At 51.8% G+C, this 15,541-nt stretch overlaps 1 protein-coding gene across 1 annotated transcript in view; it reads right to left on the reverse strand.

The window, feature by feature from the left end:
- The window catches only part of ARHGAP26 (Rho GTPase activating protein 26), a 137,113-nt gene that overhangs the window by 111,473 nt on the left and 10,099 nt on the right, over positions 1 to 15,541 (reverse strand). Inside the window, exons 9-10 of the mRNA XM_009890595.1 lie at positions 14,382 to 14,476; positions 5,128 to 5,206 (exon numbers count right to left, since the gene is read on the reverse strand). Coding sequence (XP_009888897.1) covers positions 5,128 to 5,206; positions 14,382 to 14,476 — 174 coding nt within the window. The remainder of the gene's footprint in view (positions 1 to 5,127; positions 5,207 to 14,381; positions 14,477 to 15,541) is intronic.

Below are 15,541 nucleotides of genomic sequence, written 5' to 3' on the forward strand. Positions count from 1 at the left end.
CCCCCCATAATATGTCTGCGGCCCCCGAGCTCCTGCTGCCTGCAAGCAAGAGCCCTCAGCACCCTGCAAAACCAGGCAGTGTCAGACCCCCCCCGCCGCCGCCGAGGAAAGGCTCTGGGCGCTTGGGCAGGTTCACAGGTGCTTAGACACGCTGACCTCACCTGGTGCCTAATTTCATTAGGCTAATAAACAACAGACCTGCCGCAAACCCCAGGCCCATCACCTATAGCTACAGGTGGGAACCAGGTCTTGACTGAAGGTGAAGAAAGAGTTTGGTTTGGGCACAGGGGAGGAAGAGAAATTAAGGACAAGAAGGATAAAGCGTGCTGCTGAAGTGGCGGCCAGGAGCGGGCGCAGGCTGCTCCTTGCCCAAGCCAAGGAGTGGCACATCTAGGCGGAAGAATGCTTTCAAGCAAAGGGCTGCTGGTGCCTGCAGACCTTCGGCACCTAGGGAAGGTCTAAGAGAGTTTAAGTGTCTCCATAATATCTCAAAAATGTGGATCTTGCCCTCTGGGCTTCCATTAATTCAGCTGTCAGCACTTCTGAACGTCGCGAGTTCCCAGCACTGACAAACAGCATCGCATTTCCAGCCAGGCCCAGCCCCTGGTTGGGAACATGAACATGGCATCTCCGTGCCCGGCACAAACCCCAGACACCACAGCTAGCATTTGACTGTCCCCCACGGCCCTCAGCTTCACGCAGCTCAACGGCCATGCAGCCCAGTGTCCTCACATGGAGGAGCACACACGACTAAAGCTGGGTGGGTGGGAAACCCTGGGAAGGTTTGCAGACATCAGAGCCATCAGATCCTGGAATTGCCTTCCAGAATGGGCGCATAAACATTTGCTTTCTGGAGGATGGAGTTTCGTCACCCAAGGACTAAGTCACGCAAGTGCCAAGAGGAACAGGGCCCTTCCAGTACAACAGGTCCAACCCTGGGAGGTGCCAGGACAAAACCCACCAGCTCTGCAGTGCTGCCTTTCCATTCAGTGACCAGCCTGGAGCCTCCCAAAGCATGCGAGGGACTTCGTACTTTGTTCTTGCTTTTGCAAACTCACAGATTATGTTAAAGAACTGAAGAGAGGTAAGGGGAGCAGAAGGAAAGGAGAAAGCATTGCTGATGTGTCTCCATTTCAGAGTCCTCCCTCCCTCCCCTGCCAAGGGCATGAGACCGACCGCTCGTCCCCAGCCCATAGCACACTCGGCTGTACAGCACTAACAAAACCAACTCCGATATGAAATGCTGGCTGTATTTTTATAGACTTGTATTGCTTTAAAGAACAAAAAAAAGAGAAACAAAACAAACTGAGCAAAGGGCAGCATGATGCGAGTGCCAGAACAGCACTGCCCAGATCCCATGCATGTCTTATTTCCTCTGACAGGATCACAGGCTGTTGCATTTGCCATTTAACACTAACTTCTCCATCACCACTCAAGGTTATGGGCAACGGATTAACACAGCTCGACAGGGACGTGATCTAACACGTTTCATATCCTTAACCCTCTACCTCCCCTTACATTGCAAGGCTCACTTTCCTGGAGAAACGTTTTCACGTCCCAAACATTTCCAATCCAGTACCCCACTTCTGCCCTCCCTGATGTGAGAATGATTTCTAAGATTACCAACCTGCTCGGAAGGTAATAGTAGGAACCACTGACACCGACATCTCTCTTTTGGCTGGCATACTCGCTGCAGACTTGGCAAGCAAAGCCACAACCTTACTCAAATGCTTATCTTGTTCAGTTCTTTGCCACAAAGCAAACAGCCTAATTTGTGCCTCTCTTAATCCTGCAGCCTGCCACAGCTGCTGCTATGAGCCAACACGACTTTCATTCTTCACTCGGGCTCCAACAAAGTTTCAGAATCACTTTGGCCTCCACCATATATATTTGCAAACTGGATCACCATCACCAGAGGAGAAAAACCATAGGAAACTTATCCTGAGTATCTTAACAAAAACAAATGCAACTGCTCTGTTACGGAGTTAGCATTTTCTTCTATTTCCAGCCTCTGCAACATAAAAGAAAACCCAAAGTCAACGCAGGGGTTTTAATCAAATTAGTGACAAGTGGTAAGAGTTAATAGACTGATGATAGCTATCTGGAGACTGCTTTGACTGTAAGATATATAATAAATCTTTTCAAGTTGTGATAAATGTCTTGGCTAATGTAGCCCACATTCTATGTTTAAATCTTCTAAAATGTAATACAACATTTGGTTTTAGTTTTTTAATTATAATTAAGAAACAAACTCCAGTCCACTTTAATCTCTCCACAGCCTGAATTTGCACATGGAATTACTGTCCCCACCGTGCCAATCTTTTCCACACTCAGTATTCAAATCAAAGGAAAACCAGACATTCTTTCCAGTAGGGTTTTTTTGGTTACAGAAATGTAGTCAAAGCGTAGAAGGGATATTTCTAGGAGTCCAAAGGTTAAATCCTTGTCTCTTGCTCAAGGAAATCTCTGCGGAGATTTTACCTATAACATCCCACACCCTGGTGTTGCAAGATGAGAACCCAAACAGAACAGAGCAACAACTCCACTTTTGATGGATCTTCATTCCCATGGCTCCACACCACACCTGGAAGGCCAGGTTTAAACACCATTAGCATTTAAGTGCCATGAGGTATTGCATTAATGTGCAGCAGCAATCCTTGACGTGCTGGATGAGCAAGCTACCCTAAACTGATGGGCATGATAGCGAAGAATAGAAATACACAGGCAGCGGCACGAAGACCTGCGTGTTTTTGAAGGAGTTCACATAACCAGATTCTGAAACAGGATAATCCAGGCAGTCCTGCATTTATTGCTTCATAGCACCTTTCGCATGTATGGCACTTTAAAAACACGCAAAATCTCTTGCTGCACTTCTGCAACCCGATCGTAACAGACTGGCTCTGATGTTGTGCCAAATCCTGAAAACATCAGCAGGTCAAGATGCAAGTGGATGACCGTGTTCATGCAGTTCCCGCTGCAGGTGACTGCGTTCCACATCCTCGCAACAAGAGGCCTCGGTGGAGGTGGGGCAGTGGGTGAGCAGGCTGAAGGAGGACAAGGCGCGATTCGCAGTAGGAGCAAGAACACGCATTTTGTTTCTGAAGAAACTGAAAATATTATCCTGTCTCCAGCTGCCGCCACAGAACCAAGGTAGGGGTTAATTTCGGAGGGAACAAGACAGCTTGCACGCCGCAGCTGGAGAGGTTGGTACACCTTACACCCGAGTGTCCCCCCACTACAGCTGCCCCAGGACAGGGCCACCCAGGTCAAGAGCCGAGGTGGAGGAGCAGGCTGGCTCCCCCAAACAAGGCTCCCTTTTCAACACACGGTAGAAAAAGGAAGCAGAGGCTGTCCTGCACACACAACACACATTCAGTCCTTTTTTGCCTCTGTGCCTGCACCTCCCGCAATGCCCGTTCTTGGAAAGGGTACGTCTACAGGTGCAACGGAGCATTTTTGTCCCAGAAGCACAATTTTGCTGCAGGGAGGAAACCAACATGGCAGAGAGCTGTGATCACCATCAGAGGTAGTTCCAAGCTACGCAGGATGCCCTGTTAGGGAGCAGCATTTATTCAGCCTGGAGAAGGAAAAGCCTTGTGGGGACCTGACAGCACCCTTCCTCTGAGGAGGGCATCAGAAAGACAGAGCCGGCTCCTCACCGCTCCGCACGGCAGGAGGACAAGGGACAATAGGTGTAAATTGAAACAGGAGAGGTTCAAACTGGGTGTCAGGAGGACGGTGAAGCAGCAGAGCTGGAGCCCAGGGAAGCTGTGCAGTCTCCTCTCGCGGCTGCTCTCAGCACCTGACCGGGTAACACCCCGAGCAATCGGCTCTGAGCGGGAGGTTGGGCTAGAAACCTCCTGAGGCCCCATCCCACCTGAATTATCTAATGGATCTACGATTCCAGGCTGAGACCTGGCTGTAATCCACAACGAAATCCTCTACCTGAAATACAGAGCAGCACCCTCACACACATGCAGCCTTCCCGACCTCCGACCCGCGGCGCATTTCAAAACCAAGTTGCTTGACTAAGCCCATCACGTGCTTTCCAGCATTCACCGAACAGCCCACCTGTATCCCCATCACACCTGGCTCTAACGAACATTTTTACTGACAAACAAGAACCTCTTCGTGGATTTGGGGGAGGATCTGCTCAAATCAGTACCAGTCCGTGGCAGTGGGGCTGTACTGGTACAGAACACTCTGCTCCCCACATGGACTCTCCTCCAACGGCCAGAGCCAGAAGCACAGACACCTACTCCAAAAATGTACGGGCTGTCCTGTAACAGCCCTGGCTGCTCTCGCTATCCGCAAAGTTTCTTTTCGTATCCTGCTACGCTTTTGGCCACGCCGAGGCACAGAGGCCCACAGTCTGGTCTCGCTCTGCGTACAAAGGCTGCTCGGCGGTGCTGTGTTTGCCGTTCATTGCTGGACGGCCGCCACGCCGAAACCGGGCAGCACCGCGCCGCCGACGCTCGGCGCCCGCACCAGCACTCCTCCGAGGGAACCCTATCAGAACCAGCCGCAGCTCTTTGAATGTGGCAGTAAGGTTTGCATACGCATTAAAAAATAAAAAGGCAGCAACCATGAGTTTTCTGAAAACCTCCATAATCCCTTCCAGAGGTGAAGAAGCCTGTGCAGCTTTGGCACGGCAGGAGCAAACATACCAGCGAGGAGGCTATCGCTGAGTTCGGGGAACAGGGGCTACACTCCTCCGCTCCCACTAAATCTGCAATTCTCTACAAGACCCAGAAACGGCTGCCAGATGAGTTGCAGGACTCAAAAAGCCCTGGAAATCTACAGCGTATTTTCTTCCACTGCTCTTTTTGCCATGTTTTCCTTTCAGCACAGCACAGCAGCGTGTTTGTGCTGGCCAAGCCTACCCTCCTCCTTTCCACCGCACCTTCAAGCAATCCAAGCACAGGAGATACAGTATTACCTCAAATATTTAACCAAGGGATTAAACTATTCTCTTGGCAGAAGGCGCGAGCTGCCCCACGGATACAGCTCTCGCACCGGCTGGCAGGCGCTGCGTGACAGCCTGCTTCGCAGCAAACAATCTGCCCCAGGCTACGAAAAGCTCTCCACAATTTTCTCCAACGCTTTTTTGCTAATATTTCTGCTCACCGGTTCCCGGCCATCCATTGCCTCCATCCACAGCCTTCGGTCCTCTTCTGAAAGCGCCTGCATGGTGATCACACCAGGCCTGCGGAGATAAAGGGAATGCTGTAAATAAACTGCGGGATGAAAAACAAAGATGACAAAGATAAATTTCCCATGAGAGAGACAGAGAAAGAGGACAACCTTCTTCCTAGCTAAGCCCCAGCAGCATGGAGCTGAGCCCAGCCTGACCTCTCCAGGGATGCCCGTGCAGGTCCTAACCAGGACCAGCAAATGAGCAGAGGAGATCTCCAACAATCGACACACATTTTCAGTGTTTTTAGTGTAAGGCAGCTGAATGCCAAATCATTCCTCTGGCTTTCAGCCAGACAGCTCACCTGCACTTGGGCTAAGCACATCCATGCAACAGCAGGAGAGGGCAAGGAAGGTAACCAAGCAAGCAGGAGACCCACGCATCCCAGCCCCCCAGCTCCTACCACCACCCCAAGCACCGATTCCTGGTGGGGGACCTTCTGCTGTGTGAAGAATTTCACCCCTGACACGTTTGTGCCAGCGTGGCTGTGCCACTTCCCTGACGACATCCACACACTGACGTTACTCTGTGTGAACCTGTGATTCTGTTATACGCAGCAATGGCAGCGATGTGCCCCTGGTCCGCCTGCCGCTGCCCGCAGCCCTGCGGGGGGAGTGCTGCGAGGGGTCCCGGGGTGCCCCGGGGCGCTCGCTCCTGCACCGCCTGGTCCTGCCCAGCCCTGCCACCCCCTGCCGTTACACACACACCAGCCCGTGAGCTGTGCTGTAAATCCAGCCTCCAAAAAATAACTCTGTTTGCTTATTTATTGTGATGAGAAGGGGAAAGAACAGGCCCAAGTGCCTGCAAACGAAGCACGGGGAGCCACGGGACACCACCAGCCCAGCCCTCACCCTAGGGCCAATGCCACCTCCACCACTCCTAAGCAGACCCCGAGTCCACTCCTGGACTGCCCTTCCCATAAAAGGAGTTAAAACTTAATTACCTAGCTCTGATAAGCATGACCACCAAGGTCATGATGGATCTAACACGGTGGAGAGTATTTGCACAACTTCAGGTGTGGGTGTGTGCTTGCACAAGAGAGGAGCATGCCGCAGAGGGTGAAAGCCAACGCTGCACTCCCACGGGTCACGTCGTGGGCTGACAATTTACTGCATCGGGCTTGGCTGCAAGCCGCCAGGCTGTCCACCCGCAGCATCCCACCTCATCTTGCAGCCAGCGGACCCAGACACAGAACACCTTAGCTAGCCCTACACCTCCCCAGCCTCCGACGGGGCGGTCGCATCCTGCCCCACTGCCGCTCCCAGCTAAGCCCGCAGCGGGGCCGGGCTGCCCGCACGGCGCCTGGGGGAGCAGGCAGAGCCCCCGGTCTTGGTGAGATGGCCAAGATCTATTCTCTTTGTTTGGTCTAGACGTCCTGCTTCCTCCCAGGTTATTTTCAGACGCATTAGCAGAGCGCAGCAGCTATTTCTGCAGGAGGAGAGCGGGCAGAAGCCCTGGCAACGGGGGAGACGCAGGCATGGCCAGAGCACTGCGCAACTCAGCGTGTGCAGGGTGGTTATTGGCGCTCTCTCTGCAGCAATGCTCGTGGGGTTTCATCCATCGAAAGTACGACAGCAGAGAACCTCCGACGCTGCTCTTCCCATCCATGGCAAAGCGCAGCAGCTCCAGAAGGGCAGCGGAGAGCCAGGATCACCGCTCGCAGGGCACTGGGCTGCGCAAGAGGGGGAAGCAATTTAACCTCGGGAGCTGTGATCACCTACAGACCTCTGCGTTCAGCAGAGCACGTAGGCTCTTTTCGGTACTAAATTCTCAAGAACTGATAAGGCCCGGGAAGAGGGGTAATTTCTAACTTGCACTTCCCAACAGTGATACAGCAGGAGAACGTGAGCTGCAACAACACTCAGCAAAAGGCTTTCTTGATAAGAGCTGATCCTCTGTTAGAAAAGAAAACACGGACCCATAGTGGTGGGTTTGGCCTGTCTTCTGTCGCTTCTGTGGTATGTATGGGCAAGGAACAACGGATTAACCCCTCTCCCTAACTTCATTCACCAACCAACCAACCCAACAGTTGGCTTTCAGCATGCACACGGCAGCTTAGCACTGTCTCACCAGCGGAAGCCATGCATTCAGGCTTGCAACGAGCCCAGGTCCAAGTAAACCAGACATAATGCGTTTGATCTCCGCTAATCCCATTGGTGAGTCAGTCAATACTCACCAGCTTAGTGGTTTGGAAGTTTACTCATTTCGAAGGGAAGAGGAAACCACTTAACCATCGCCCCATTTGAGAAAGAAAATGTTCAACATCCAACGCCAAATATTTTCAAAACACTGAACAAAGCTCCTTGTTGTGCAGAGACAAAGCGATTCAGGAGTAGTCCCCGGTACCCGAGGAGCTGCAGCAGCACTGGCTGCTGCCTGACAGCAAACCCGTCCCCAACGGCAGCAGCAGGCTCTTCCCTGGGTGAGCCCAGGGCTCAGCTGAACCCCTTTCAGCCAGGGCTTACGTCAGAGTTTACGGCATGCTGCCGCTGAAGGCATGGACAGCCCAGGGAGAAAGCCCTGGAAGGGCTCTAGCTCAACTAGGGAGACCCAGGAAAAAGAAATAATTGGGATTTCTGTCTCTTTAGCCAAGACTTTAAAAAAAAAAAAAAAAAAAAAAAAAGACATTTACATCATTTATTTGTGTTAAACTCAACACCGGACTCCCAGCGGAGCGACGAGGTCCTAGGGAGACAATGCTGGTATCTGGCGTGCCAGGTTCCCTCACGCACAGGGCAAAAAGGTGATAACATGAAAATGTTTGTTCTGCCTTGGAGCAGATAACAACTCTTTGGGCTCCACTTCAAAGTCAAACTTATTTAACAGCATGAGGGGAGGGGCTGTGAAACTGAATTAAAAACCTATTTACATTGCAAATAGCTCTGCATTTCCTCCCACAGCGCTCGTTTGCCAAGGCATCCATTGCACCACTTTCCTGAGCAGAACCGTCTTCCTGGTTGGGACGCGTTTAAAATGCACCCCACACATTACGCCTCATTCATTATTTATTTGGACGATGCCCACGGGGTACCACGTGCTTAATAGTCAGGTAGGACAGCTGGCGCTGAAACAGCATCCTACCAACACTATCAACAGCAGCCGCGTTTGACTCGCTGCCTGCAGCCAGCCTTGTTTTCACGGGGTTTCCTTGAAGATCAACCGTTTCCAAAAGTGTGCTCATTAGATTACAGGTATCTCGATGATTCAGTGTGGAGCGTGAGACAGGGAAGGCCCTTCTCTGACTTCCCTTCCCCAAAGATAAACGAAATGTACCTATCTTTGCCCCCTCAGCTAACACACAAATGATCCCGAACACTGGAGCTTAGCTAGGTTTTGCTGCCGGGTCGCTCCCATCCCCTCCCAAAGCCTCATGTGGCACACACGGACACGCGCCGGAGGAGCCTCCTTTGCCCCGGTGGCTCTGCCCAGCCAAGCATGGGGACAGCAGGACACCCTCCTGGATCTGACATCTAAAATACACCAACGTGAACCGTTGTGGCAAACATGAGAAAGGACCGGCTGATTCATTTCTAGATGCTGCATCACACATGTCAACCTCCAGGCACCAAAACCCTTTGCCGCCTTCTGGGATGCAAGGGTGGGAAAGGGACATTTTGTGATCAGCAGGAATCCATTTCTAAACTGAGTGGATGCGGATGCGTGAGACCAGAGCAGAACACGGCAAACACTTCGCAAGAAAGTATATTTTCAATATGCTACACTCTAAAAACTAAAGAGATTTTCCCATACGAGACCACACAGGAAATTTGAATTTTCTCAATATCTCAGCTTTTGTGAAAAACAGCCTGGTTTTAAGGAGCTATGACTAAGCAAGCAGAGAAAATGAGAAAGTCCAATAGCTTTTCCTCCTTCCAGAAAAACAAACAAATAATGAAAGCAATAGAAACAGATAAGACCTTTCAACTCCTGTAGCGGCTTATCATACTGAGACGATCTAAACTGCTGAATGAAAAAACACAAGAGCGGATTAATAACAAGGTCTCGAGGGATGAGTGGAGTTGAGTGCAGGGAGAAGTCTGCTGTCCCAGTCTGAGCAGGGCAGCGCACCCACACGCTGCTGGCACCCCAGAGAGGACCCCACGGCGGTGGGGCACTGGTCCAGGCACCGGCAGCCAGCTGTGGCCCCAAAACAAAGATGTGAGAAGACGTAAATAAGGGGCAGGCTTTACCCCTGAATTCAGAAAGTCTCACTTGTCCACATAAAGCTTAAAACTCTGTCAGTACAACCGCCGCCAGCTGTTTCGGCAGGGCCTGGCGTGGGTCCCCCGAGGGGGGAACAAGCTCTGCCTGTCGCTCGCTGCCAGCCCGCCTGTGAAAACCCCAGGAATCGCTTTGTTTAAAAGGTCACTGGAAAGGCGACACCAGCAGAGGAACAAGTACAAGTTGTATTGCACATGCCGTCCAAAGCCCCGGCGAGAGCCACCGGCCGGTGTTGGGGAACACCAGCAGAGGTGGGGTGGCCACCGGCCGCCCGGCACCACCAGCCCCAGCGCTGGGAAGCAGGGAGCGTGCCCTGCCACAGGCGGACAGGGTGGCACTCAGAAAGAAATACACTGATCTGTAAAGCGCGTACCCAGAGCAAGGCCAACCACCTACATACCAAACACCATCTGGTCAGGGAAGCACTCGGGCAGGTGCCGCAGCTCACTCGCCCCGGTGCCAACCATCACGCAGCCCACGCCAGCGCGGTGCCAGCCACCTCGCGGGCACACAGGCAGTAGCCCAGGGGAATGGCACTACGTGCAGAGTTTCCTGCCTTTATGAACGACTAAGAGGCCAAAACCCCCAAATTTGGAATACCTCCTGTTCCCATAAAAGCCAATCGGTATGAGATGCACTTCGCTTCTGGCCCAGAGCAATGACCTACATTATCCTAAATTACAGACCCTTTGTCACCAGCCAAATGAGATCTCCTCCTAAGGCTCATTTTGTAAGACACTGTCTGTCATCCCTGTTTACCTTGTTTACAAAACTGATTTAATGCACAGAGACTACAAATAAGTTTAGTTTTTAAAAAAGAGCATTAAGAGTAAAACACGCTATCCATCCCACCGGGGATGTATTTCAGCCAGACACTAGAACACCATTCTGGGGCTAATTTTGCTGTAACAAAGCAATAAAATACTCCCGACTTCTCACAGAGAAAATCAGAACTATTTGCAAATGCAGCGTTAGGGATTTCTTAGACCTCTCACAAACACCTGTACCACAGCTCTTCAGTCAGCGTTAAAAACTTCAGCGTCTCCTTATCAGGCAATAGAAAAAGGAAGCAATGCTGTAACGACAGATGAGGCTCAAGATTTTCAGCTCCATACTGCTGAATCATCTTTAACAGGATAAAAAACTTGTGGTTTTTTTTCCCCTTAGCAAGCAGCAGCTTCACCGGGTGTTATTTTAAAAGCTCCGAGCCTGCACCCCGTGTCGCATGTATACCAGTTTCCCAAAATGCAACGCTGACAGCAAGCCCAGTTCTGTGCCGACGACCATAAGCGGGGAAGAACCAGCCGAGGCTGCCACCTCTAGGCTGTACGGCACTCCGGGAGCGTCAGCACGGCCCTCGCGCTCCTGCGTCGGTGTCACCCCCAAACCCCGGGGTTACGCTGCACCCCACAACCCCGGCAAGGTACGGGCAGAGCTTGAAGAGCTACGCAAATTGCATGGTGATAGGAGATAAAAATACTTGAGCAGAAAGTGAAATTTCCTGGTATGTACTTACAGGTGCTGTGGCTGTCAGCACGGCATTTCACACATAAGTGAATCGTAATTACGACAGGTCTCACCCTGCCAGCTCCAGCAGGAGCCAGCGGGGTAACCCCGGCCCCCAGTCCCACCGTGCTGCTTCCTCCTCCCACCCCAGTTAGGAAGATGGACACAACGTGTTGGGCCATAATAAAACAAACTGGTAACTAAGCCAGTCTGCGCACAGAGAACTTAAAAAAAAACGATTGAATATGCTTCAGGAGAGCCTGGGAAGGGAGCAAACTTCACACTGTCCCCACGGCACCAAGACCCGCACGTAACGCACTGATCGGCACAGAGCAGGGGCCACCTGCACCCGCCGGGACACGGGCTTGCAGGCGCCTTCGCAAGGATATTTAAGGGTAATCTACTGCAGCAAGAAGAGATGTTTTGGACTCACATGGTGGGAGGCAGCGACGTGTCACCTATCCAGTGCCGCTGGGGCCATCAATGGCCTTCGGCCATTGCACAGGCACAGGTTTCAACCTGGATGCCTACAGCATGACGCTGCTCCGGAGGGGCCCACAGCAGATGGCCCAGAAAAGCCGAGAGAACACCAATGGGATGTGTATCTGGAAAGACACGGAGGGGATGCACAAACCAAAACCTGCCGAAACCCCCGGCAGCGCAGCAATGCCCCTCGTCCTTGCCGAGGAAGGCTCACATGTAGCCCAGCGCATTCTCGCTCCGCACGTACTGCAGAAAGGACAAACCAATTTAATTGTCCAGAGGAAGCACGCGATGTGCACAGAAAAATCTTCCCACTCTCTTAATCCGCCTGTTTCCAAACTAACCTTTCGAAAGGCAGTTCCAGCCTTCAGGAGAAGCCAACTCCGGTGGCACTGCTCACCCTTACCTCTGAACACCACAAACGCACAGGGTTTTCTCAGTGTCACAGTGTTCTGGGCTGGCTTAACGACCGCTGACTGCGTGCACCTATCAGTTACAAGACACTTGACTCTTCCTGGACATTGCTTGTAAGTCTAATTTTCATTTAGAAGTTTCATACGGAAAAGAACGGGGAAAACTGCTGTAAGTCAACACACAGTCCACATGTGAGACAGAGAAGCATCTTGAGGATGTTTGCCTTAATCATATCCAGACTTCCTGCATGGGCTGACGAACAAGACATCAAGTTTCTAACTTCTCTATTAGTAGAGACAATAAAAAAAAACAAAACAAAAAGAAAAAAAAAGAGAGAGAAAAAAAACCCAGCCCAAGACAAAAAGTCCCCTATGCAAATGAGCCTTCTCCATTCCGCAAAAAGAGCCCCAGGCACTGCTCCAGCCAGCCGTTGGTCAAAGACATCCTACCATCGGTGGTCAGCGGACTTGGGTGGAGAGCATGGGCCGAAGTTTTTGCCTGTGCTCAGGTCCTTAAGCCAGAGCTGATCTCCTCCAGCATGAAATGGAAAGCAATGCCTCCGACAGCATTGTCTTCCCGCTGCCCGAGCCTGGCTGACCTCCCGAGCAGCGGGCACGGTTCTCCCTCCCCGCGGTGCCCAGGTGAGCCCCAGCGCCTCCAGCTGCAACCGGGCACTTCTGCACACGGTGCTCCAGGTCACCCGTGTCCCCAGGGCCAGAGGGCGAAGCCAAGCCAGGCTTCGGCAGGACGGCTGCAGGGTGGCACCCATGCGCTGCCAATCCCCGATAATCCTGGGCTGGCAAAGAAACCATTCCTCGATACACACTGCTTTGTAAAAGAGGCCAAATCACAAGTGGCAGACAAGCTGAAGGCGATCTCCAGCAAACCCTGGCAATTGATGGCGTCACCTGAAGCCCTGATGGTGCCCAGATCTCCCAACGCTCAGCGCATCCCAGGGCGGGGGAGACAGACAGGGCACATCACACTCTCTTTTGGCCATGGCAAAACCTGTTGCCTCCTCTTCCTCTTAGCTGAACTATTTTGGAAATAACCATTATTTTAGACAACTAATGACAAATTCTGATACCAAAAAGACGCGGAGTTGCCTGTATATTGCGGTGAAAAGCAGCCTTTTATTTCATGTTTTCTGCTCTCGCTGTCCTCTCACACAGAGGCAATCTCTTGCAGCAGGAACACGCACGTGAAATGAGCAATTTCTCAGGTTTCCCCACCTTTGCCGCTCCCCTGCCATTATTTACATTTAGCAGGCATATTTCAGGAGTAGCTCTTGATCCCGTGCCTAGCAGCCTCCAGACATCAAGAGAAGGTTCAGCTGCCTCTGAACACGCTGCAGAAGAAAACCATTGTGGTGGCTGGCTTCTCCTCCTCCCAGTTTTATTTTGATTTTCACATTAGAAAAAAAATATCCTCGGGGCATAGGAAAAAAAATCCCCATGTCAGCAGAAATACTGCAGCTTTCTGGAGGAAAGCACAGCTACAGAGAGCGGGATGCAGCCCCGGGGTTATCTTATCCCTGAGCCAACACAGGCAGAGCTCCATCACCCCAACCCCTCCCTGCCCTGGGCTGGCAGCGAGAGGGGCTGGCACCGAAACGCTGCGGAAGCACAGGCTGGGCAGGGAAAGGTACCGCGGGGTATTCCAGCGTTATTCAACACCTCAGGTTTTGATGAACTCGGGATTTTGCCGAGACCTCCCGGGCATTCCCACAGTGGCCAGCGGAGGGGAGGACAGCTGGAACGCGAACAGGCACACAACTAGGAGGGCACAGACATTCAGTGACTTTGGAGTGAGCTTTTGTAAACCACGTAAACTTCCTGCAGGGAGGGAGATATGAGGCAGTGACTAATACCGCTCGGGATAGCAACCCCAGCCTGGTTTTCCTGTTTATATATGTAAGCCATGCGTGATGCTAATTAGGTATGATAACAGGCTCTCATTCCTAGGCGCTATAGAATGCATCCACACATACATCTGGTTCAGCTGCTACGTGATAAATCACACCAGAAAGCATTTCACTCCTTCAGGAAAAAGAAGGGAATGTAAAGGCCCGGAGGAGCAGGCCGGACTGCCGTTACTGCCCATCCATAGCGCACCAGCAACAGCCACTGGGCAGCACAAAAGCTGAAGTTATTCCAACACATACCCAATGCTGGAAAGAGGCATCGTACCCCTGCCAAAACACCCACAGAGCATCTTTTCCATACTTGCAACCATTTACCATACGTGGCCAGAGACTGCAGAAGTGCTAAAACACCATTAAAGTTTGAGAGACTTGAGTAAACTCGGCACCTTGTAAACCGAAGCACTAACTCAATATACCGAGAGCACCTGGCTGGAGCAGCAGGGAGAGCGCGTTTCCACGGACTAATGCTTTCCATTCAGGGAGGGTATGACTAAAGGAGAAGAGAAACAGGGAAACTGCACATGAACTACCCAGGAAAGCCAAGTACCGATGAGTGTCACCTTTAAAAAACTAGCGTAACCCGTCCTTTGGGCGCCGGGCTGCAGGTACGCCGAGGCTGTGACACCCCTTGGCACTCACCGATCCACAGCTTCCACATCAAAGCAAAACCTCTTCTCAATCGAGTCGGTTTTCCGCCGTGTGCAAGATTTGAGGGTAACAGCTTCGTCTTCTCCCTGAGAAGAGACAAAATCGCAGATAAGGCTGAGAACAATCAACCAACCACGCGCCTGTCCCCTGCACCCACTGCGCTTCCAACGAGCATGTTCAAACCCGGGGGGATTTGGCAATATCAACCTGCTAGAAATACCTATTCATATATCTCACGTGAGGACTTGTCTTTTCACCCTTGCAACCATGCTTAGCCCGAAATCTTTCACGAGGACCCTTCCTTTCTGAATGCCCACGATTAAATTTCTGCACTAAGCACCATGTGACCCATGCTTCAGGCAGGCAGGGAGTGTTGGACCACAACTTTTGGGCAAAGACAACTTTATTTTCCATTGCTGAACAATGCATCAGAGACCTGGCTGTCAATTTTCACTCCAGGCTGCATTTTTGGCAGCATTCTGCACACAAGAACTCTTAACGGGAGCAAACATGTCTTAAAATGTTTATTATATAACAAAGCAACGACAAAACCATTCTCCCATCCAGGCATCTGCGTCCAAGTTGTACTGGATTTCCACATGCCGAGCAGGATCCGGCAGGATCTGCGTGCACTGCTGTCCTCTGCTGGAGGAATTCCCTGCTCAGTCCCTGCCAGCACAGACATTTCTCCTCCAATTCGTAAAATCCATTGATGACTCAATAGAAAATGAATTCTGAACGAGTTCCTGGAGATGGCCACTTTTCTGTGCTCTCTGTGCTGTTCTTGATGCCACCTCGGCTGACCACCCTGTTCCCTGACATCACCATTTTTCCAGGAAACACATTTAGGGACCCAGAACAGCCCCAGGAAGACAGACCTGAGCGAGCTCCCTGCAGGGCTTCTCCCCGGGGACCAGCAGAGGTGACCTGCACCCGCTCCTCCCCAGCCTGGCCCCGCTGCTGGCACCAGGCTGCTCCCGAGCTGCCCAACTCCCCGTCCGGTATTCAGGGAATGCCCCCGCTTCAAACCCACCAATATCCGGCTCCAGCCACAGCCCGAGGGGCGTTCACAAGGGGCTGATACCAGGCGCGGTGTGCTTTGTGAGCCACGAGCGACGGGTGTCCTGCAGCATCGAAATCGCCCGTAACTT

The sequence above is a fragment of the Charadrius vociferus genome, unplaced genomic scaffold (genome assembly GCF_000708025.1).
Source record: "Charadrius vociferus isolate BGI_N301 unplaced genomic scaffold, ASM70802v2 scaffold370, whole genome shotgun sequence".
Taxonomy (NCBI): Eukaryota; Metazoa; Chordata; class Aves; order Charadriiformes; family Charadriidae; genus Charadrius; species Charadrius vociferus.